The sequence below is a fragment of the Lissotriton helveticus genome, chromosome 7 (assembly GCF_964261635.1).
Source record: "Lissotriton helveticus chromosome 7, aLisHel1.1, whole genome shotgun sequence".
Lineage (NCBI taxonomy): Eukaryota > Metazoa > Chordata > Amphibia > Caudata > Salamandridae > Lissotriton > Lissotriton helveticus.
This window is the reverse complement of record NC_136068.1, coordinates 832,719,989-832,743,487: the sequence shown is the minus strand read 5'-3', so window position 1 is coordinate 832,743,487 and position 23,499 is coordinate 832,719,989. Positions and strand designations below refer to the sequence as shown.

The 23,499-nt window shown below is 44.0% G+C and overlaps 1 protein-coding gene across 1 annotated transcript in view; it reads left to right on the top strand.

Annotated features, from left to right (window-relative positions):
* ADAMTS2 (ADAM metallopeptidase with thrombospondin type 1 motif 2) overlaps nucleotides 1–23,499 on the top strand; it is a 1,744,160-nt gene that overhangs the window by 470,767 nt on the left and 1,249,894 nt on the right. Inside the window, exon 3 of the mRNA XM_078653324.1 lies at nucleotides 3,399–3,549. Within this exon, the coding sequence (XP_078509450.1) occupies nucleotides 3,399–3,549 (151 nt within the window). The remainder of the gene's footprint in view (nucleotides 1–3,398; nucleotides 3,550–23,499) is intronic.

The following is a 23,499-nucleotide window of genomic DNA, read 5'->3' as shown; positions in this document are numbered from 1 at the left end:
CTGTCATTCTTTTTAACTTCTTCTTGACCGCATTGATCTTCATTACTTCATGGGGCCATTGATGCCCATTACTGGTGCTGCCATTGTCTCATTATTGCTTGGCACCCTTGCTGTTCAATACTACACATACATAGAAGGGATAATGACTGGTTCTTCGTTGTATTTGACACTTTACTGTTAACTCCGATTTTCATTCCTTATTCTGACCTAGAGTGTGACTACAGGGGTTTTTGGGGCCTACCTCTGTGGGGTTCAGTTGACCCTTAGCTTGGTAAGATTAATATGGAAACCTCTCACTGTGTGACACAGCACAGATATTGTATGTGTGTGGGATATAAGAGTGCAGTGTCACAATCACACCACGTGTGCTTTTTATTCTTCATGTATGTTGGACTTTACGTCCCAATCTGTCTGTATATATATATGAGGCCGTGATGAAGACCTACTGAGGTTGAAATGCGTTGCTGAAAATAAACCAATTTGAAAGTGGAACGCTGAGTGCAATTTCCTTGTGCCCCACTGACTTGTGAGGCGCCACTTTGACATTTAAATATGGGACCCGTACCTGTCGTTTTGCACCAACCCGACAGATGGATGTGGCTAGGCTTTTAGGGGACACACGCAATAATGATATATAAACATCTTTATATATCTATCTATATATCTATCTATCTATATATCTATCTCTCTCTCTCTATATATATATATATATACATATATATATATATATATGTGTATATATATATAGAGAGAGAGAGATAGATAGATCGATAGAGAGATAGAGAGAGAGATAGATAGATAGATAGATAGATAGATAGATAGATAGATAGATAGATAGATAGATATACTTATGTGATACACATGTTAGACTGTCTTTCTACAGGTGTCCATAGAACCTGAGAGCAACACTAGTAGCAAGTAATTGTTTAGTTCCAATAGTGTATATAAGTGATGTATACTTCTATAGGATCTCAAGCATGTCCTGAGGAATGTTATGGACTCTTAGGAGTTGCATTTGGCTGAAACATGTCGACACTTACAGGGGGTCGGGGTACTAGTTCCCCTGTACTCCACACCCAGTTTTGAATACCTAGCGGGATCCCGCTAAGTACAATTCATGCTGGGTTACGACATTGGCATTTCATTTTTTTATGGATCCTTAGTTAGAAAAGTGTCTCCTTGATTTCATGGTGTAGGTCCAGTGATGAAGCATGACACCTGGCAGGTCTGTTAGGATATCCTGCCAACTGTCATGTCAAAGAGTGACTAGAGGTACATGAAGACATTAATAGAATAAGACTGTGAAACATCCCGATTCGATTCTTCTGGGGATATATTGATAGTTGACTTGGGTGGCCTTTTTATGAAAAGGCTGGCCCACCCTTGAGGCCTTAAGCCTCTCTTCCCTACCTCAGAGATTTTTCTTTGGTTTTGTCGTTTGGCATTACTATACATAGCCACTGAGGATCATTCATTCCTTGGACCATTGGTAATTAACTATGTATGTTAATCCTTATCACTTCCCGACATTGATTCTCATTATTGCCTACAGGCTATAATGAAGTTCCTTAATACTGGCCAAATGATTACTCATTGCTGTCGAAGGCAATTGAGCTTTATCACTGTCCGACAACATTGATGCTCACAGAGGCTCTTTACAGGCGAAGACCATTAGTGCGGCAGTGGTCATTACCTAGGGCCACTGATGTTCATTACATTATACCCGGGAGCATTAATACACTATGCCCTTCTGTAATTGATACTCATTAATACAGATGGTTATTACACCTCTGACAATCTGGGCCATCAATACTAACAACTATGCAGGATCTTTACCGAATTAGCACGTAGATACTCATAGTGCGGCTCCATTACTGTCCATTAATACCTGGTGCCATTTATGCTTAATAAAGCTTTGAAAATTCATCGTTATTAAAGGTAGGGTCCATAAACACTACAGTATGGAGTTTGGAACCAAAAAACAAACAACAGAATTCACTGAAATTAAATATGAGCAAAATGGTAATGACAGTGAATTTAGAGAAGCGACCAAAAATGGCCCCTGTGCAGCTAACATTCTACAGTGGTTGAGATATATGATTACCATTATAGATGCAAATTTCACCCACAAGCATTATGTTTTATTTTGTGTTTACTGTAAAAATCATACCTCGTAGCGTTAAATTTTCTAAATAACTCATTTACGATAATATCACTTGAAAAGTGCCTATGCACCACGGTCGGCCTCTTGGCCCTACCCATCAATATGTAGGTATCAACCAGGTGTTAAGGTAGGCATTTAATATTTTTTTGTCTTGGTATAAACCACTGTTTTGAACAAAAATAAGGGGATTGTTATATATGTGTTTTGGTAAAAATGTGGAATTCATTACTGGTTAAAGCCTTGCAAATGAAAGACAAGTGCCCCTATTTGAAAATAAATATTGAGAGTTTTCTGTTGACCAATTGGATTTTGTAATTATTTGTACATTTTAATTTCCATTTCTCCACCCATTGTAAAGGGTGTTAGGTTCACCCAAGTTCTTTCTAGGGGTCCTATAGGGCCCTACCATACCCAGTCGAGTGCCTTAGAGGCCTACAGGTGGTAGGGGACTAGACTAGCTGGAATAAAGTACACGTGGCAGAAACCTTTCTTTCCATCAGCAGTGCTGCAATGTATAATTCAATAAGATCTACAATGAGTTCTGTTGGGTGATGCAATTGCTTAGCAAACAAGTGAATTCAACAATCAGAAGCACAGCAGTGTCATTTCTAAATAGCCATTAATGTGCAGTTAATAATCTGAACATGAATATGAATCAAAGCACACCGCAATAAATGTTCTGTTCAATTTTGTATATTTATTATTTATAATGGTGAATTTTGTATGTAACATATATAAATAGCAAAACAAACAAATTAAAAAAGGTGACTTTAGCAAGTCATGTGACATAAAGTGCATGCGTGCTATAAACACAAATAACCAAAGAGTACAAATTACATACTGGGCAAGGCAGTGGTAAATTATAAGGGTGGCAAGGCTAGCACAATCCTTACCAGCCAACTCACAAGGCAGCTAAGATTATCTTCTAATTACTAGCACTGTGACAAGGGGGGGGGGGGGGTGTTTGTGGCCCTTGTGATTTGAGAATGAAAGAAGAAAAAATTCACCTATAGCCAATGTTTGGATCATTTTGAAAAGTACCCTAGCGTTTCGAATATTCTTTTGAATGTTTAAAGAGCCTATAGTGTGTGGATCCAATGCCTTAGTTGTGCCACTGTTTGTTTTCCTCTGCATGGTGCTTGCCACCCAGTGTTTCAACAGGAACTCTGCTTGCTGTGAGTGTTTTCTGTCTCCTCGGCTATTGGGATGTTTAAACTCTGATCTCTGATTCTAGGCAGGATTGATTCGTACGAACGAGGATGAGTTCTTTATTGAACCCTTGGAGAAGGACAAGCATGATGTGGAGGACAGAGTCCATGTGGTATATCGCAGATCATCAATCAAAAAACATCTTTTGGGTGACAGGATGGACGAACAGGAAAAACGTAAGTGAGCAAGATGTACCGTGTGGAAACCGGCCATTGTTAGTAGACACCTTTTATTTTTAAGAGCTACTTCTTCCCTAATTGCTTTTGCCCGTAAAATAGGAAAGCCCCCCCCAAAAGAACTTTTGCAAATATACCATGCTAAGTGCCACAGCGTAGCTGTCTATGGCGCTGGGGTGTGGGGCTATGTATCTGTAGACATTCTGCAGAGGGTAGAGAACAATTTTATCCGTTACCTTTTGGCCGTCCCACAGTGCTCTCCGACGTTTGCTTGTCATATTGAACTGGGCATGGATTATATTGCTGACTATATAAAAATCCAGCCAATATTATTGTGGCATCGTATTTGGACAACAGAGCAGTGTAGCTTGACTCGTGTCTTAATTGCAGACTGCCTAGTTTTAGACAATTGGTCAGATGTTCCGTGGCTGTCCTTTGTTCATAATTTTCTTAGGGATTTGGGCCTTTCTAAATATTTTAAAGATCCTGCAATATTAACCACCGTTACAAGAAAGGCCTTGAGATTGCTATGTCTATCTCACTTAAGGGAATTACGTATGGCCCAAGAAATTAATAAAGCTTCCAATCGCCATATTCTAACTATTCAATGTACTCAGGGCATCCAGCCGTATCTTACCTTTTGTCTGACCAGCTATGAAAAATATTTGCTGACACGATTTAGGCTTAATTTGTTTTTTCGTTTGGTCACATTCCCAAGGAGACAGGATTGGTCAACTGTTATTATCCGGTGTCCTTGCGATGGTATTTCAGAACAGTCCAATATTCATGTATTTCTGTTCTGTAAATTCTACGAACTACCACGCAAACGCTGGATTATTCCAATTCTGTTATCTCAAGGACTGAGAAGATGCCGCCCCGCCTTTATGGCTTTACAACATTTAGATACAGTATCAAATGCCAAATGTATAGCTATGTTTCTTAAAAACTGCCTGAAAATCCGTTCTACTCTCGTCTAATCACAACGACCGAAAATCAACCTATCCAGGGCACCCATGATTGATATTACATAAATCAGCAGGTGGAGTCTAAACATTTTATCTAAATTACTGTAGTTATGAACGGCTTTATCATGCGAATGCATATATAATGTTTAATACTATTTTTACTGTATTTTTATGACTGTATATGAAAATGTTTATTATGATTGTCGCTTTTATGATTTTATCTTGTTCTAAAATCGAATAAAGCTTTTTACTACTACTACCGTGTGTCAGCGGGCTGTGAGATCCGTGTGTGAAGCAAAGCCACAGTTTAGTTAGAACTATTTCTACTGTCCTTCCTTCTTCATGTCTTCTGAGAATGTATGTGTTAGAAAAAAGTTCCAGTGTGAAGAGTTTCAAACTACTGCTTTCTGCAACAAGTACTGACATGCGCCTTGAAACACTTCAATATGTTGAGTTTTGCTAATATTCTATATTCCACCATTGTCAAGCAAGGAAAATGGGCCCCGCACGCCACGGGCTGGGTGATAACAGACTGTCATATTTGGGGTGCAGAGGAACCCTCCCACCTGTGGTCACTGGTGCCACTGTACCTGCTGCTCCACTGATATCTGCACCACCTATATCCGACTTTGACAACAGGGTTCTTCTCCTGCCGAAAAGACAATGATAAGAGCCCTCACCCTAACGCCAACACATATGTGCCTTACCTAGCCACTAGCTCTCAACTTGACACTAAATCGAACTCTAAGCATTATATTAAACTAAAAAATCCCTTAACAAAACCCTTTTCCTAAAGTAACCCAAACTGTAATCTTAAATCTCTAATTTAAAAAAAATAATAATACCATATTGACCTCAAACCTATGTTGAGATGTTTGGACGAACTTTCTTTTTGTTGACTGCATCTGAGGGGGATTGTATTTGTTTTTGTTCATTTTGATGACCTCTTCCTGACTTTATCCCATGTTGTGGTCGACCATCCTGGTTTTGTTTGTGCTCTACCCAAAGTTATGTCTGCATTTAAGAGCTGTGTGGTGTGGCCGTTCTCATGCTTGTATGTCCTCGCCATGCTTTCACTCAGCCTGCCCAGTAAAGTAGCAAGGAGGTCCTGGGCCCTGATGCAGCAGGGAAAATAGTTCCTTTGGGTTCTTTAAGATTAGTCAAATCAGCAATGTTTAGGGTTCAATGGGCCCCCCGGGGCTATGGGCCCGGGTGCCACTGCACCAGCTGCACCATTGACAGTTATGCCCATGTGACTACCACGGGCTCCTTGCTCTCAAATGCATGTGGATGCATGGGGCCTTTCCAGGGGTGGGTGCATTCTCTGATGCGGCAATACCTTTGGCACACAGTATCAACCCTGGATAAAGCCTTCCTTTGATAATACCTCATGGGAACAACGTCGCCGCCCATTTTTCCACAGTTATTTGCTTTTGATTTCCTCGTGTCTTCAGTCTGCAGAACTCATGCCCGGCAATTCCATGACTTATAATGTCCACTTGTCTAAACCATCCACATTGTCAGAGAAGTGCAATAACCCAATTTAACACTCGTTTCTGTCACTACCGCATTGCTCAAAAAGGCACGTGTGTTTTTCAGTGGCGACACCACTGTCCGCGCATGTTCTGTTCTGTGCGCTGTTATTTATCTGCACGCTGAGAGGTTCGGAGCTCATGGGGCCAGCAATGTTGTTTGGGCTGAAGCCATAGCAACACCCCTACTTCATTTAGATTTTCATGTACCCTCCTCCTCCTTATATCACTTTTCACAGGGGTGATGTCTGCGTCTGTTTTCTTTTCAACGCGTGCACCTTGCTGTTTTTTTCAGCTCTTTCTGCAGCCCCAGACTCGCGGTGATGAGCTCTGTCTTGCAGCGCTGCAGACTTGTCTGTATTTTAGCCCTGGGTCTCTGCCAGATGCTTCACCTCTGGGTTTTACCTACTTCTCAGACCCCGTTTCATGTCCCTGTGTGCGCGCCTCGTGTCCTTGCTGCACGCGCGCTGTTCTCGCGGTCTCCCGGCTGTGTTGATTACTACAGCTGCTTTTGCTGACTGAGGGATTATGCTGCAGTTGGCGCTTCCCATCTGTTCCGATAAATGTACTCATCTTTAGTGAGGCGTAGCGCATGTGTTGATATTCGGTGAACAAAAATACGATTTATCTTCTCAGTAAAGAATCAATGCAACATGTTTTCCACAAGCACTGGCAGCAAGTGTTTTGAGATTACCAGCCCCAATGGAATTACCTGGGCCATGGTAATGATGTAATAAAAATAGTGTACGAGGTTTCATGGTGTTGGCATAATTAACATCTACTATGACTGGGGCACTAGGCAGTGTTTCTTCTTGCGGCTGTTTGCTCATCTTCTGCAGTAGGGAACTGGAACATTAGAGCATCAGAGTGTCACACACATCTTTTACCAACAGGCAAGATGGCAACTACAGGCAGTATACCTGTGAAACAAGCTGGTGGTTTATGCCTAAGGGTGCTTGCCCATATCTTGAATTACTTGACATTTAACAGGCAAAACTGAGGTAGTATACATTTTCTCTTACACTCTTCTCCATAGGAACTTAAGTGTTGTGCTATGGGTATCTGTACAGTGCGCGACTCACCCTGGAAAGCATGGAAGCACTAAGAGCTGGAGCTGCTTAGGCTGTGTCTAGGTAGAGGTGAGGAGCCAGGCCTTCAGTTTCTTGCGGTACTCAAGAACTGAGGAGGCGGATCTGATGTAAAGAGGCAGGTCGTTCTAGGCTTCGGGGGGAAGGTGGGCGTAGTCTTGACCTCAGGTTCTGGTTTTGCGTATGCAGGGATGTGTGCGAGTAAGAGAACGGCTGAGAGGAGGTGTCTGATAGGTTGGGGGAAGTTAATGCAGATGTGTGGTAGGTGAGGTCAAGATTGTGCAGGGCTCTCTAGACGTGTTAGGAGTTTGGAAAGTGTGAGTTTGGTGACAGGGATCCCGTCAAGATCTCTGAGGCGCAGGGTGATGTGAGTGCGGGGAGGAAGCCAGTGTGTGATTCTGCCCACTGACTTTTGAATGTTCTTGAGCCTCATGGTCATTTGTGTGTTGATTCCCATGTGGAGCGCGTTGCTGGAGTCCAACTTTCTGGTGATGATGGCCTCGGTGATGGTCCTACGTGTGTTGACTTTGAGCCGAGTGAAGATGTTCTTGAGCTTTTTGAGGGTGTGTAAACAGGAGGCGGAGATTGAGTTCATTTGGTTGGTCATGGCGAGTTTGTCGCCATTCATAGTGCTAAAGTTCTTCACTTGGGTTAGTGGGCGGGGTGTGGTTCTAAGTTCTAATTGCCACCAGATGGTGTTCCATTGCAATGTGACTTTTCCAAAGATTGCACCTTTTGTTTTGTCCATATTTAGTCTTAGGCAGTTGTTTTCACTGAGCTTGTGACTTCAGACATACAGGAGATGAAGTTGATCCAGGTGCTTGGTGTTTTGTCGTAGAGTGTCATCTACATAGGAAATGACCTTGATTCCATGGGTTCAGAAGATGCTGATGAGTGAGGCTATATAGGTGTCAAAGAGTGTGGGGTTCAGCGAAGATACTTGAGGAATCCGCAGATGTGTTTGGCGGTGGACAAGGTGAAGGGAGGCAGGCTGTCTGACTGAATGTGGTTTGTTAAGAAGGAGCAGATCCAGTGAAGAGTGGGACCTTGTATGCCTGCTTTATGGAGGAAGTGAATGAGGATGGGGTTGGAGACAGTGTTGAAGGCGGCGGATAGGTCTAGTCTGATGAGGGCAGTGACGTCTCTTCTGTCCATGATTAGTTGGATGTCATCTGTGTTCTCAGTGCAGGGGATTCACCTGAATAAGGATTGGGTGGTGTCAAGGAGGTTCTTGTCATTGAGGTGGGTGGCTTGTCGCTTATTGATGATTTTCTCTGTGACTTTTGCAGGTTAGCATGGCAGGGAGATCGGTTGGTAGTTGTCTGGCGGCTTCGAATCTGTTGAGTGTTTTTTTAGGAGTAGGAGTACTGTGGTGTGCCTCCCTACATTGCAGAGGAGCCGCCTCTGGTAAAAGGCAAGTTCCATTACACATACGGAAGAAAGCCAATGGCTGAAGCCGGCTGACCTATATAACTAGGCTTTGTGCTGTAGTGTGTAGAAGCAAAACGTGAACTGCAGTCGTACAGGCCAGTGAATAAAGACGTTTTTTTGAAATCTCTTGTATGTATATATGTATTTTAGTTATGATTTTAAACATGAGGTTGATGAGGCAGCTAAAGCTGACTCTAGACCAGACCTAAAAATGATTTCCGAAAAGACTTCAATTGACCCACACTCAATGGGGACAAGTATTGAAGAACTGCTGCCTACACAGTTATCAGTCCTCTGAAGTTCTAAACTAGCACATAACAAATATAAATACATAAATTATAAAATAAAATAAATTAAATTAACTAAATAAACCGGCGACCCAAGCACTGGACTTCAAAGTTATGGCCTCTAGGTCCCTGTCAATCCCAGATAACGACTCCCTCTTTGCTTTGGATAAAATGGTTACATTGTCGACGCGTGGTGTTGCGATTCCTAATAAAAATAAAATGGGTGACTTAATGGGAGAAGAAAAAGCCAGAATTCTTCCTGGAGAGAAGGGTGATGATGGCATATTTTAGATGGCTGTCCTTAATCTGTTATCCTCTCTTGATGGTCTCCACCAGACTGTTATGTTCTTATTTCTAGCTGCATGTGGCCCAACTTGGCATTTTCAGTTGATAAAAGAAGGAAGCCTAAAGGTCGCCAGCCCATAATCCTTCCTCTCCCAATGGATATTGACTCCCATTGGCTCACGTAGCACCAAAAAACAACATTTCATATCTGTGTAATGAACACTTTATCCCTACTCCGAACAAATCTGAGATGAAAAGAAGTAGAGCAACATGTTATCGAAAATTCTGAGTTAACGATGGCAGGCTGCAGAGGACCGTTTCACTATGTCCTGGTAGAATTGACTTTGCTGACCTGAGAAGAAAAGAGCAAGAGGCCTTCAGGGCACCGGCTGAGGCCAGGTCAAGCCAACGCCTGCCCTGTGAAACCCTTAGATGTCCTGGCTTTTACACCACAAGATGGGATCATGAGTTCAGACCTCACGGTTACACAAATTCGGTGCCACTGCTCACCAAGACCAAACATCAGTGTAGAAATGTTAACCTTGTTTCCAGAATTCATTTAAGGACTTTAAAACCTTATCACACACATACAGCAGCTTCAAGAGCAGGCATGCTGACCAATGTGTGTCAAGAGAGGTGCTAGTAGCACCTAGTAGTGATCCAAGGTTAGCCTCACTGTCGAGTTGGAGATTCAACTATGAAAGACCTCCGCCATAAGAGAATAGCCTTGTTGCATTGTTGCCCACAGGAGAATTCTTAGACCAGGCAGCAGTGGAGTAGGGTCCGACTGAGGCCAAGGCCCAAGCTGTAGGAAAGTGGTGGTGATGGGAGTCTGAAGAGATGACACAGGAACTTCCACCGAAGAGGTATCACTAGGAGATAGGGGCCTTTTACGTTTTAGCAAATTTGCAAAGCAATATAGCATGTGAGAAGCACAGAAGATGCAGATGACCCTTAGCCCTAGTGCCCATCCTCCACTTCCAAAACCCCTCGAGAACACCACCGAGGCCACGCAAAGAGAGTAAAGAGCTTTGTCTTTCACTCAGAGGCCTCTTTGATGTTATTGCGACCAGAACCAAAGATCTACTTTTTCTTTTTACGAATGAGCTAATGTTCGAACACAAGGCCGGCTATTGAAAGACCACTGTGTTTGAAATAACACTTACTATTCGAACGTCACGGTGTTGGGTCTCTGATGCATTTAGAGGCCAGTTTGTAAAAACACACCCAACCGGTTTCATTGGTCTATGCTAATTTCACAGCCCTCCCTTGATTTAGAGTTTACCCTCGTTATATACAAGTCAGATGTGTTTTACATTTGAAGTGTCAACAAACAATGCTACAAACATCTTTGTATCCCATGATTGTTTGAAGACTGACCAGGTGAGAGCAACACTCTCGTGTCACCTGTTTTTGTTAATGTTCTCTGTGCCTTGCCTGTTTACGATGGAGCATTGGCCTTCCTCAGATCTAGTCGCACCAAACAAGCAGAAACTAAGCCAAAAGGTTCAGTTTTACTTTTGCATTGAAACATATATTTCCATGGTTAAATTTAATTTAAGATGCAATACTCTTTTTTGGAGATAAAGATTAGTATTGACGAAAGGCAACAAGGCGTCGGGCATAATACATAGAAGTAGAATTTAGTAGAAGGTTCCAATTGCTAGAAGCAAAATTCAGAGACAAAATAGTATCAACGTGGTGAAGAATGCAATGAAAAATGAGGAAACAAATGCTTTTCAACACATTGGTTTAGACAGGTACTAACTTCACAGGAAAAGACTCTGCTTCATTTTGGACTCGGTGCCTCAGATAATCTTCTATGCCCAGACTTCCATCCTAACCTCCTATATGCAGACCACCATCTCTGAAAGGTCATTCTTAAAGTTTGTTCGTTCATTCCTCTTTCCTGTAATTTATGGTGTTCATTTGACAAAGAAAGAAGAAGGCCAAGTTTGACTCCTTCACTCAGCCCTAAATTTTGCAGTCCCAATGCCACCCTTTAATCTGGCACTACAGGTGGAACACCCTTCTGAGTGACCACAAGCGCAGGGACATTCAGAAAATCCAGGTGGCGAGAAAGTTGAGCTCGGCGTCCAGCATGCACTGCCATACAGCACTTGATGGACTCCTCCTTCCCCTGAGCACACATGGTCTCTCTGAATCATTGGTGCTGCTCTTGACATTGATATTACAATATGAGACAATGAAAATATTTATGAGTTAGGACATTCCCCCTCCCACACTCTGTCCAGCAAGTGTCAATGTATTCTTTATTTCTTGTGCCTAATAGGTGTATAGCACGACCCGATTAGTATTCTTAAGACTTTCTCCACTTCCTGAACCCTACTGTTCCTAGTGTATGCAAGGCCATGTGTGCTTCCAATTTTCATCATCTATTCAACTGTTGTTCCCTAGCCCGTGATCTTTGTAGGTCCATGTCACCTCCTTAGGTCCATGTCGCCTCCTTAGGTCCATGTCGCCTGCTTAGGCCCATGCCGCCTCCTTAGGTCCATGTCGCCTCCTTAGGTCCATGTCGCCTCCTTAGGTCCATGTCACCTCCTTAGGTCCATGTCGCCTCCTTAGGTCCATATCGCCTCCTTAGGCCCATGTCACCTCCTTAGATCCATCGCACCTCCTTAGGTCCATGTCGCCTCCTTAGGTCAATGTCGCCTCCTTAGATCCATGCCGCCTCCTTAGGCCCATGCTGCCTCCTTAGGTCCATTCCACCTCCTTAGGTCCATATCGCCTCCTTGGATCCTTAGGTCCATGTTGCCTCCTTAGGTCCATGCTGCCTCCTTAGCTCCATGCCACCTCCTTAGGTCCATGTCGCATCCTTAGGTCCATGTCGTATCATTAGGTCTATGTCACCTCCTTAGATCCATGTCACCTCCTTAGGTCCATGTCACTTCCTTAGGTCCATGTCGCCTCCTTAGGTCCATGTCTCCTCCTTAGGTCCATGTCGCCTCCTTAGAGCCAAGTCACATCCTTAGGTCCATGTCGCTTCCTTAGGTCCATGTCGCCTCCTTAGGTCCATGTCGCTTCCTTAGGTCCATGTCGCCTCCTTAGGTCCATGTCACCTCCTCAGATCCATGTCACCTCCTAAGGTCCATGTTGCCTCCTTAGGTCAATGTCGCCTCCTTAGGTCAATGTCGCCTCCTTAGGTCCATGCCGCCTCCTTGGGCCCATGCCGCCTCCTTAGGTCCATTCCGCCTCCTTAGGTCCATGTCGCCTCCTTAGATCCTTAGGTCCATGTTGCCTCCTTAGGTCCATGCCGCCTCCTTAGGTCCATGTCGCCTACTTAGGTCCATGTCACCTCCTTAGGTCCATGTCACCTCTTTAGGTGCATGTCGCCTCCTTAGGTCCATGTCGCCTCCCTAGGTCCATGCCACCTCCTTAGGACCATGCCGCCTCCTTAGGTCCATGTCGCATCCTTAGGTCCATGTCGCATCCTTAGGTCTATGTCACCTCCTTAGATCCATGTCACCTCCTTAGGTCCATGTCACCTCCTTAGGTCCATGTTGCCTCCTTAGTTCCATGTCGCCTCCTTAGATCCATGTCACATCCTTAGGTCCATGTCGCCTCCCTAGGTCCATGTGGCTTCCTTAGGTCCATGTCACCTCCTTAGGTCCATGTCGCCTCCTTAGGCGAATTTCACCTCTTTAGGTCCATGTCAGCTCATTAGGTCCATGTCACCTCCTTAGGTCCATGTCGCCTCCTTAGGTCCATGTCGCTTCCTTAGGTCCATGTCGCCTCCTTAGGTCCATGTCGCCTCCTCAAATCCATGTCACCTCCTAAGGTCCATGTTGCCTCCTTAGGTCAATGTCGCCTTCTTAGGTCCATGCCGCCTCCTTGGGCCCATGCCGCTTCCTTAGGTCCATTCCGCCTCCTTAAGTCCATGTCGCCTCCTTAGATCCTTAGGTCCATGTTGCCTCCTTAGTCCATGCCGCCTCCTTAGGTCCATGTCGCCTACTTAGGTCCATGTCACCTCCTTAGGTCCATGTCACCTCTTTAGGTGCATGTCGCCTCCTTAGGTCCATGTCGCCTCCCTAGGTCCATGCCACCTCCTTAGGACCATGCCGCCTCCTTAGGTCCATGTCGCATCCTTAGGTCCATGTCCCATCCTTAGGTCTATGTCACCTCCTTAGATCCATGTCACCTCCTTAGGTCCATGTCACCTCCTTAGGTCCATGTTGCCTCCTTAGGTCCATGTCGCCTCCTTAGATCCATGTCACATCCTTAGGTCCATGTCGCCGCCCTAGGTCCAGGTGGCTTCCTTAGGTCCATGTCACCTCCTTAGGTCCATGTCACCTCCTTAGGCCAATTTCACCTCTTTAGGTCCATGTCAGCTCATTAGGTCCATGTCACCTCCTTAGGTCCATGTCGACTCCTTAGGTCTATGTCACCTCCTTAGATCCATGTCACCTCCTTAGGTCCATGTCACCTCCTTAGGTCCATGTCAACTCCTTGCTTACAGAGTGGAGGAGATTATGCAGTGTTGATACCACATTTGGTTCTCTGTGGCTCTAAGGCCATACCTCTCAAAGTCTGACAGCAGTATTATGGCACCTTGCATAACCATTATATCCCCTACCCACTACCTCATATGCAAGATCAGAAACCTTTCATTCTCTGATAGGGGGAAGGCAGTTTTATATTGATTGTTTTCGATATAACACATTGCTTCTAATTTATGACGTTCTCTGTTCCACTGCAAACACAACAATGATGGACAGAATGTGGATCAATGTCACACATTCACCCCAGTCCAAAGATCTGGGCCCAAATCCATCGTTTTTCCACTCCACACCACCCTGGGTTAGACAATGGCGATATGCAAATCAGCGCTGACCCTGTGCCCCATGGGAACAGTCCAGTCCGAACTACAAAAGCCATGTCCTTCCCAGAACGGAAACAAGCATCCGAGGACCGGCCCGGTTTCGAGGTAACACCTCTCTTCAGCCCGGCTAGCTTGAATCCAGTGGTGTGGAGTGCCTGGGACTCACGTCTGAGCATCCCCAGTACACTTAGAGCGGTAACTGCAAACACAACAATGATGGACAGAATGTGGATCAATGTCACACATTCACCCCAATCCAAAGATCTGGGCCCAAATCCACCGTTTTTCCACTCCACACCACCCTGGGTTAGACAATGGCGATATGCAAATCAGCGCTGACCCTGTGCCCCATGGGAACAGTCCAGTCCGAACTACAAAAGCCATGTCCTTCCCAGAACGGAAACAAGCATCCGAGGACCGGCCCGGTTTCGAGGTAACACCTCTCTTCAGCCCGGCTAGCTTGATTCCAGTGGTGTGGAGTGCCTGGGACTCACGTCTGAGCATCCCCAGTACACTTAGAGCGGTAACTGCAAACACAACAATGATGGACAGAATGTGGGTCAATGTCACACATTCACCCCAGTCCAAAGATCTGGGCCCAAATCCATTGTTTTTCCACTCCACACCACCCTGGGTTAGACAATGGCGATATGCAAATCAGCACTGACCCTGTGCCCCATGGGAACAGTCCAGTCCGAACTACAAAAGCCATGTCCTTCCCAGAACGGAAACAAGCATCCGAGGACCGGCCCGGTTTCGAGGTAACACCTCTCTTCAGCCCGGCTAGCTTGATTCCAGTGGTGTGGAGTGCCTGGGACTCACGTCTGAGCATCCCCAGTACACTTAGAGCGGTAACTGCAAACACAACAATGATAGACAGAATGTGGATCAATGTCACACATTCACCCCAGTCCAAAGATCTGGGCCCAAATCCATCGTTTTTCCACTCCACACCACCCTGGGTTAGACAATGGCGATATGCAAATCAGCGCTGACCCTGTGCCCCATGGGAACAGGTCAGTCCCAACTACAAAAGCCATGTCCTTCCCAGAACGGAAACAAGCATCCGAGGACCGGCCCGGTTTCGAGGTAACACCTCTCTTCAGCCCGGCTAGCTTGATTCCAGTGGTGTGGAGTGCCTGGGACTCACGTATGAGCATCCCCAGTACACTTAGAGCGGTAACTGCCAACACAACAATGATGGACAGAATGTGGATCAATGTCACACATTCACCCCAGTCCAAAGATCTGGGCCCAAATCCATCGTTTTTCCACTCCACACCACCCTGGGTTAGACAATGGCGACATGCAAATCAGCGCTGACCCTGTGCCCCATGGGAACAATCCAGTCCGAACTACAAAAGCCATGTCCTTCCCACAACACCGCTCTGCTTTGAGGCAGTGGGGAATTCGATCAGGCACGCCTCTTTTCCACTTAGGCGAAATAATGTTTTTTTGGTATGTTTGACCGTTTACTATCCCAGATGCACTTGGTTAATCTGTTCTGAATGTTTTAAAGAAAGTTTGTGTGTGTGCCCTGGAAGAATATGTCATATATAGCCTTAATTCAATGTTAATTTTGAAAGTGATGAGGCTTCTAAGCCAGTAAATGAACGTTTTTGCTACTTTCTTAAGTTTCTCTCCATTCCCTTTTGGTACCATATGTAGTTAGCCCCGTACAATTTGTTATGCGTGGGGGTTAAATATATTCCCAGGTATGTCAAGCAACTTGCAGGAATTTATATGTATTATTATTAGTACGCGTTCCTACCTATTTGTTCGTTAGATTGATATTCAGAAATTCAAGTTTTTGCATGTCCACTTTGAAATTTTCCTTCCACTGGTGTGATTTTTCAGGGAATACCAGAGAATCTGCATTGTCACTAAACACCAGCATTAAAGATACACAACCTGTATAATCTGTATGTCTCCTTCCAAATTGTGACTTCTCTTCTATTGTTGTTCACTCAAACTTTAAGCCACAGGTCAAACAATGACAAAACCAGCAGTTGGGATGTAGTCCAGCTTGGTTTAGTACCACTTTGGAAATATATTTATCTGCTAGACTTCCATTCACTAATATCTGGTATTTAGATAGTATGTAGCAAGTCTTGATCCAAGATTTAAATTCTTTGCCCACTGTGCCCCTGTTAATTTCAGTAATTCCCAGTTCACCCATTCTAATGTCTTCTGTCCATCCAGAAATACAACAATAACTTTCTAATTGTATTTCTCTGCATGGTACATTAAGTTTGTGTCTTTTCTGTTATCACCAGCCTACCAACCATTTACTAAACCAGACTGGCCAAGATCAAGCAGGTGGGGTATTATTTCCTCAAGCTTGCTGGCTAGGATTATACAGAACCTTGCACCTCAGAGCTACCACTCTGTATGATCCTACCTCCACATTTGTTAGGGTCTTAGGCTGGTTTAGGAATGATGCTTTTACAACAGTGGCTGTTATCATATCTACCCCAAAAATTGGATTTCTGGATGGCAGAGGTATGCACCCTGACCTAGCAGGAATCACAGTCCTAGTCAGGGTAAGTCAAAAACACACCTTACATTAACCTGTGCTCATCCTCTGGTAGCTTGACACAGAGCAGTCAGGCTTAACTTAAGAGGCAATGTTTAAAGTATTTGTGCATCACTTCAAACAGTAAAACAGTGAAAACACCTCACAAAAAGATTTCACACAAGATTTGAAATATCTCTTAACTTAATAAATAAAACAAGACCAAAACAACAAAAATCCAATAAGTAAAACTTAAGATATACATTTTTAAAGAATAAACTGTAAAATAGCAGTTACCTGTGATATCTGGTTATGTAGGACCTGGACAAGATCAAGAGTTCAGGCCGGAGATGCAGTGGTTTTGAAGGCGGTGCACTGGGTTTCTCCACACAGTAGCGGTGATGCATTAATCTTCTCCACGCAGTGGTGGCGTTGCATTGATTCCAAAGTGGCAATTCCAAAGGTGATTCGCTGGTTCAGAGGGCGATGCAACAGTCCTGTTCCCTCAACAGCGGCAATGCTTGGATTCTGGTCTCACAGCAGAGGATGTATCAGTTCCTATGGAGCAAACACCTTAGGCCCACTTCCAAGGTTCCAGGACTGCGGTGGCAACACTTGGCAGGGCAGACTCGCAGATAGAAGAGTCCATGTGTTGGTGCAGGATAGTTGGAAGTCTTTTATGTCCCTGAGACTTTGGATCAGGAGGCAAGCCTGCAAGCCTTTGAAGTGGAGGCTGATATCACTTAACATCTTGGTGTTTAGGCGTGGGTATCCTTTGCTGTTGCAGGAGTCAAAGGGGTGCCTCTTGAAATTTATTGTACTTATGTGTGTGGCACGGATGAGTCCTGTAGCGAAGGGATAGCACAAATATTGTAGAATCTGTTTGCCATGTTGTCTGTAGTGTGTAAGGTTAGGAGATCTAGTGGCTTGAGCTTATTTGTGGTTTGCCTTGCAGTCTTGCACATCTATTGTTGTTAGTTTCTGAATTTTTGTTTATCAGCTTGGTCTCAAGGATTATTCATTGCATGAGGTGTTTTTCTTTGTTGTGAGATGGAACTGAGGTGTAGGAGGCCATAGGATGTGTCCTAGTTGATCTTGAATTCCTGAAGCATTCCTCATTCTTTGCCTGAAACTCCTATTCCTGTTTGCTTTTCTCTTCCTCTGTTGGTTTTGCATGAGTGAGCATTGCATGTTATGTGGAACTGCAGTTCTTCGAGGTTAAAGTCTTCTCATTGGCTCACTACATGCATAGTCCATGGTGTGTAGCTCCGTCCGTACACTAGTGACTTAAAGACAACGATCCCAGCTGTGTTTTATGTAGCTGTTGCTTCATTTTCTTTTGAGTACTGAGGCTCAGTAGCATGATATAGGGCCACATGCATCAAGCTAAAAGCCGGTCGCAAATGGGCAGATCCTCAGAATCTGCCCCTTTGCGACCGGTATTTTTGCATTTGGGATGCATCATCCCAAATGCAAAAATCGCAATTTAAGGAATCTCTGAATTGCGATAGCATTTAAGGAATCCCAAATTGGGATTCCTTAAATGCAATGCATCAAAGTAAAAAAATTAACGATTTCGCTAATAGGAGTAGCAAATTACCATGAAGTTCAACTTCATGGTAATTTGCTAAAACTTTGAAAAATGCACTTTTGTGCATTTTTCAAAGTTTCATGTTGCGCACACACATGCCCTAAGGGCATGTGTGTGCGCAACATAGGTGCACAGATCAATTTCAGGGTTGCAACAGGGTGTCCTTTGGACAGCCCTGCACCCTTGAAATTGCATTCTCAATTTGCGATTTGCTAATTGCGAATCGCAAATTGAGAACTGAGAATGTCTTCCCATTCATTCCTATGGGCCTCTAGGCCCATAGGAATGAATGGGGAGGTATTCCTTAATTGCGAGTCGCAATTTGCGAGTCGCAATTAAGGAATATTAAGAAATCGCAATTTTTTTTGCGATTTCTTAATGCATAGCCTTTTACTATTCCTTATTAGCGAATCCTTATTTTTCGCTAGTAAGGACTCGCAAATGGCATTGTTGATGCATGTGGGCCTTAGTCTGATGAACATGCGAGGTTTCAAGAATCTGTCTTACCTGAATGTTCCATGTCTTTTCTGTACATACTTGTGTGGTTGAAAACAGTGCTTTACTGGTGGTCACCCTGATATTAACAAGGAGCATTGTGTGTCCTTAGTTTTGGAGAGAAGAAGTCCTCTACCTTGTTACAATTTGCTACCATGCTGCTGAATAATAATCCATACTGAGGTAGTTTTTCAAAGTCACTTCTACCCATTTAATTCCTGTGGATTTTTTGCGTGCTTTTGAAAACCTGTTTTGTTTTATTTTTACTGTGAATGTTCAGTCATTAACTACGCCTCACTCACAGTAATTCCATGGTAGATAGACTGAGTGTGCTAACCCCCAGTGACCAGCTTTTAAGATAAGGCCACTGGTGCACAGCTAGGATACGTGGCTATGGGCTGATTACATGTGAATGTGTGAGATAAACATCTTGCGCAGCCCGGTATCTGCACAAAGGTAGAGTGTCGCAGGAGGACCCCTTCAGGGATTGTTACTGTCCGGGTCGGATTTATAATGTGAATGAGCATTCATCATGTAGGTCTGTGGTGGTTAAACTGTATTACACATTATAGGTGAAATCTGCACTAAAGTATACCGTTTTGCCCCATTTAGGCATACAGGATCCAGCAAGGTAGCAATCTTGGAGTTAGCATGCATTCCAAGTGTAGATTTACAGCCTCTGTCATTATATCTACACTACGTATGACACTCTGCTGTCTAGCAGGAGGATCAAAGCTAACTCCACACAATGGAGCCATAACAGTGCTTGCCCCAGTTCCTGGGAAAGGAAGGGGTGGGAGCAAATATGCATCTGTTAATTAGCTTGTCACACTGCACCTATCCTGGGACAGCCCAGGCCCTCGGAAACAAAGGAGCTTGAAGGTTTGGTGAGGAGGGATTAGGAAATGATGTGTTCGCTATGGGCAGAGCTGAGGCTTTCAAGGAAGCTCTTTCCACAGACAACTTGAAGTCTCCATATTGGGTTGTCCCAGAATGCTGTGCAAGAGATTTGGGTCAGGGATGGAGTGATGATGTGGTACTATAGGATTGTCCAGAGGTGCCTGGCTTCTATAACTTTCCTCCCCCACTTAAAAACCTCTGCACAAGGGAGACCTGAGTAGACACTGTGCCTGGGAACAACAATGGTAAAGGAATGCCTTGCTGGAAGAATACACGTCCTGTTTCTCCAATAATGCTACACGGTAGGACTTTAACTCCAGCTGACCCCACGAATACCCACACGAGTTGGATGAGTCTCTCCAGGCCAGTGGTACTGCCCCATTTTCTCCCCTGAGGAACAATTAGGGGAATACACCTACTGGGTTATCCTGAAGGATTCCCCTAAGATGCCTGTAGACTGGTCCTGCAGCTAGGTGACCACCATCCGCAAGGTTCCCCTCACATGGATATGCCCTGCAAGACCACAAAAGCTATGGGGCTTGGAAGTGATGCAGAGATTATATTTTGTTGGTTGGCTGCAAAGGGTATGTGTAATACACCACCACAAACAAGAGAGAGTCCGAGGGGAAACATCCATTAACATCCATTAGAACAAAGCCGGAATCCTACTGTGCCTTCACAGTGCCAGCAATAGAACAAACGTGTCTTTAGTAAGCATTCGTTCAGCATGCAAGTTGTTATATTGACTTGCTTTAGGGGGGGTGCATTGATGGAATGGTGTAGGATTTAAAGTCCAATACCTTCCCTACTGTTGCGCAGACTGGAGTTGAAATAGTCAATTAACTTATTCCAAAACTATTGTGATATGAAGACCTCATTTACACTATATTGACATCACTCTGACACTTGCTTGGCCTAATTCTGTCAATAACAATAGTCACACCTACACATGCATGACACTGTTTTAAATGGTACAAGTAGGGGTAGGGGCTTTTGCTGTACCCCATGAATTCTGAAACTTCCCACCACAGAAATTAGAGGAAAAACTGTTTTCCATAATCCATGTTTTATCTTTCCAGAACCTTCAGGGTTAGAACATGTGATGGTGTTCCAGAAAGCCACTCTATCCAGGGCTCCTCCAAGTATGTAGTTTTCAGTAATTTCTTGGGTTGATAGGTTTCCCTAGGTGCTGGCTGACCCAGACCCAAATACCCACACAACTCAGTTACTCACATCCCAAAATTCAACCTACAACAAGTTTCCTTCTTGTGCTTTTTACAGTTGCATTGTGTGGGCTACTGTTTTAATACTGAAGAGTGTGGGAGTGCAGTCATTAGGGCATTGCTAATATTTATTGGAAAGGTGTGTTGCATGGTCTGTGTCCTTGCCTTTACCTTGTTTACATAGCACATAAATGGAGTGGTGGCTTTACTGCACTTTTGTTGCAGTGGCTCACCAAACCTGTGTCAATAAGTGATACTGTCCCTCCTGTTTGTGAATGATACACTACTAATCTCCAGGATGCCATGGTGCCTGCAGGATCGGTTTGGTGTCTTCTGCAAACAGATGGGATTGGAGGTGAATGCTACAAAAACAAAATTCATGGCTTAATTCCCATAGAAGCTTTTGAGGTTCTCCCACTTTGGCGAGGCTTAGGACCTTCGGGTGTTTGACTGACATACTGTAATAGACTACATGGATAGATAAATGTGTCCTAAGAATGTCACACTGCAACTCGGGCATATTAAGAGTCTATAGATCATCCTCGGGTAGGGCTGTCTCACCTGCATTACAGATTTGGTGTTTGGACAAAATATCGAGTTGTAAATATCGGGAGACAGAAATATTAGAAATAAAATATTGAAATCTGAAAATATTGTCCTGCAAAATTATTGTTGTCAAGAATATTTTTTTAAGGTAATGTCGTTTTTACAAATATTATTTTTAATATCGTTTTCAGTAATATAACTATTAAAAAATATTTTGTTTTAATTATTTTAATATGTTTTAGTTCATATATTAATTTTATATGTCACTATTGTTTATATGATACTTAATTGTTTTTCAATGGAGTTTGTAATTTTAAGTGATTTAGAATTTTATATTTAATTGTTAATAGTAACTTATAGTGTTGTAGCAGGTTTATGGGCTTGTAGGGGGATAGGGTGGGACGATAATTAAGTAATAATTATTAATTTATAATTGATCATGTGATTGATATTCATTATGTAAATTATGTAAAACTTAAGTTTGTAGGGGTATAGGGTGGGAAGCTAATTAGGAATTACTTAATGATTAATTAAATTTTTAGGGAATTAATGATTTAATTGATTATTAATTATGTAAATTGTGTACTACTTAGTGTTGGAAAAGGCTCTTTCTAGGGTGCTTTCCCTCAACTTTTTGTGTTTCTCCTTCCCAGTTTTCCACTGATCTGGATGCTATCCTTAGGACTTGAGCACATTTGACACACTGCTGTGCAGTGTCAAAGCACTGAACTCGTCATATACATACACATTGGTGTGTATATGATTGGCTAATTTGAGTTAGCTGTAAGTCCTTATCATATGGTAGAACCTATACCAGGGGCATGTATCTCAAATACACCTCCGCGGGCCTGCCGCAATGGTTGTGCCATCCACGGAGGTAGCTCATCAATTGTGCCACAGGTTTGCCCTAGTGGGGCTTGTGTGCACGGCTTACTGTTACTCAGCTTGCCATTTAAAATGCTGCGTGCCGAGGTTCTGCATGTCTCTTGCTATATCAGAGTTCTACCTAGTGACAGGGTGCAGTGTTGGGAAGAGATTGGGCTTTTGCGTGTATGTGTTATTTGCAAGGGTCATGAATGGCCGCGGGTGGTGTGTTTTGGTCGATGTGGCCTACTTCTTGCATTGGGTTAGCATTAGGGGGTGTAGGGAATGGCTATCGAGCATTATTTCCTACGGGCAGAAGAGTAACAGTATAGTGTTTGGTATTGAGGAGCTCGTAATGGCGAATCCTCCCTGGTAGTGGGAGTTGGCTCGACACGATGATGATGGAAATGGTGATCGAAATGTCACTTTGGGAAAGTGGGCATTTTGATGGTCGGGGGCCCTGTGTGCCTGGTGGCCTGTCTCCTAATTCAGAACTGGGTGCTGGGGGGACAGACATATCTGTGCATTCCTGATAGAGGGCTATAAACGAGGGTTTCACAAGATACTGCGGACCTCTGACTCTAAGGGGCCTTCTGGGATGATTATGTGGGTGTGGAATTGGCACCTGCATTCCAAGAGGCAGGGTCTTGGCCTCACTAACAATTGTGATCAAATCTCCCAGGGTAGGATGGCAGACAGGGCAACATTTAGAGAGAGCCTTTGCATTTCAAATGTGGCCTTTCGAACTGATTGTATCTTCAAAGGCCATTGTGGGTATATCTACTGAGGCTTCGGCCTCCAAAAGTAGAGACACTTTTGGATTGGAAACCATGCAATGCTAGTTTACTACTGGGACATCCACTCGAGGAATCATTAGGGCAGGAGGGATTGCAACTGGACTATCCACAGACTTGTGGTGGCTTGGAGCTTGTCGTGCTCCAAGAAGGGGACTATCACTTGGTGGATTTTGCCTGGACATTGCTGGCCTGCAGCTAAATGCAAACTATTGTGATCTTGGTCTTGAAGTGCTTCCTGAGGGCCAGAGAGCTAGCCTGCTGTCCACGAGATACCAGGGACACAAAGGACCTCAATGTCTACACAAGATAATAAGGACCGCTCTTGATTTGGGACAAGGACCATCCTAACATACATCATTATCTATTGGTGCAAGAGGAGTGTGGGCACACAGATCAATTGCCATCTGAGATCATGGGATGTGAGGAATTTGAGGAGTGAGGGGGTAGCTTGCAAAGTTCAAGAGACCCATGCTTACAACTAGGGGACCTGTGCTCCCTTGCACTCCAGAGCTTGTGGTGTCCGATGGGTGTTTGGGGAATCTGAGCAGAGACCTGAGACTGTCTTCGGCTTTCAGATAGGCAAGACGACAG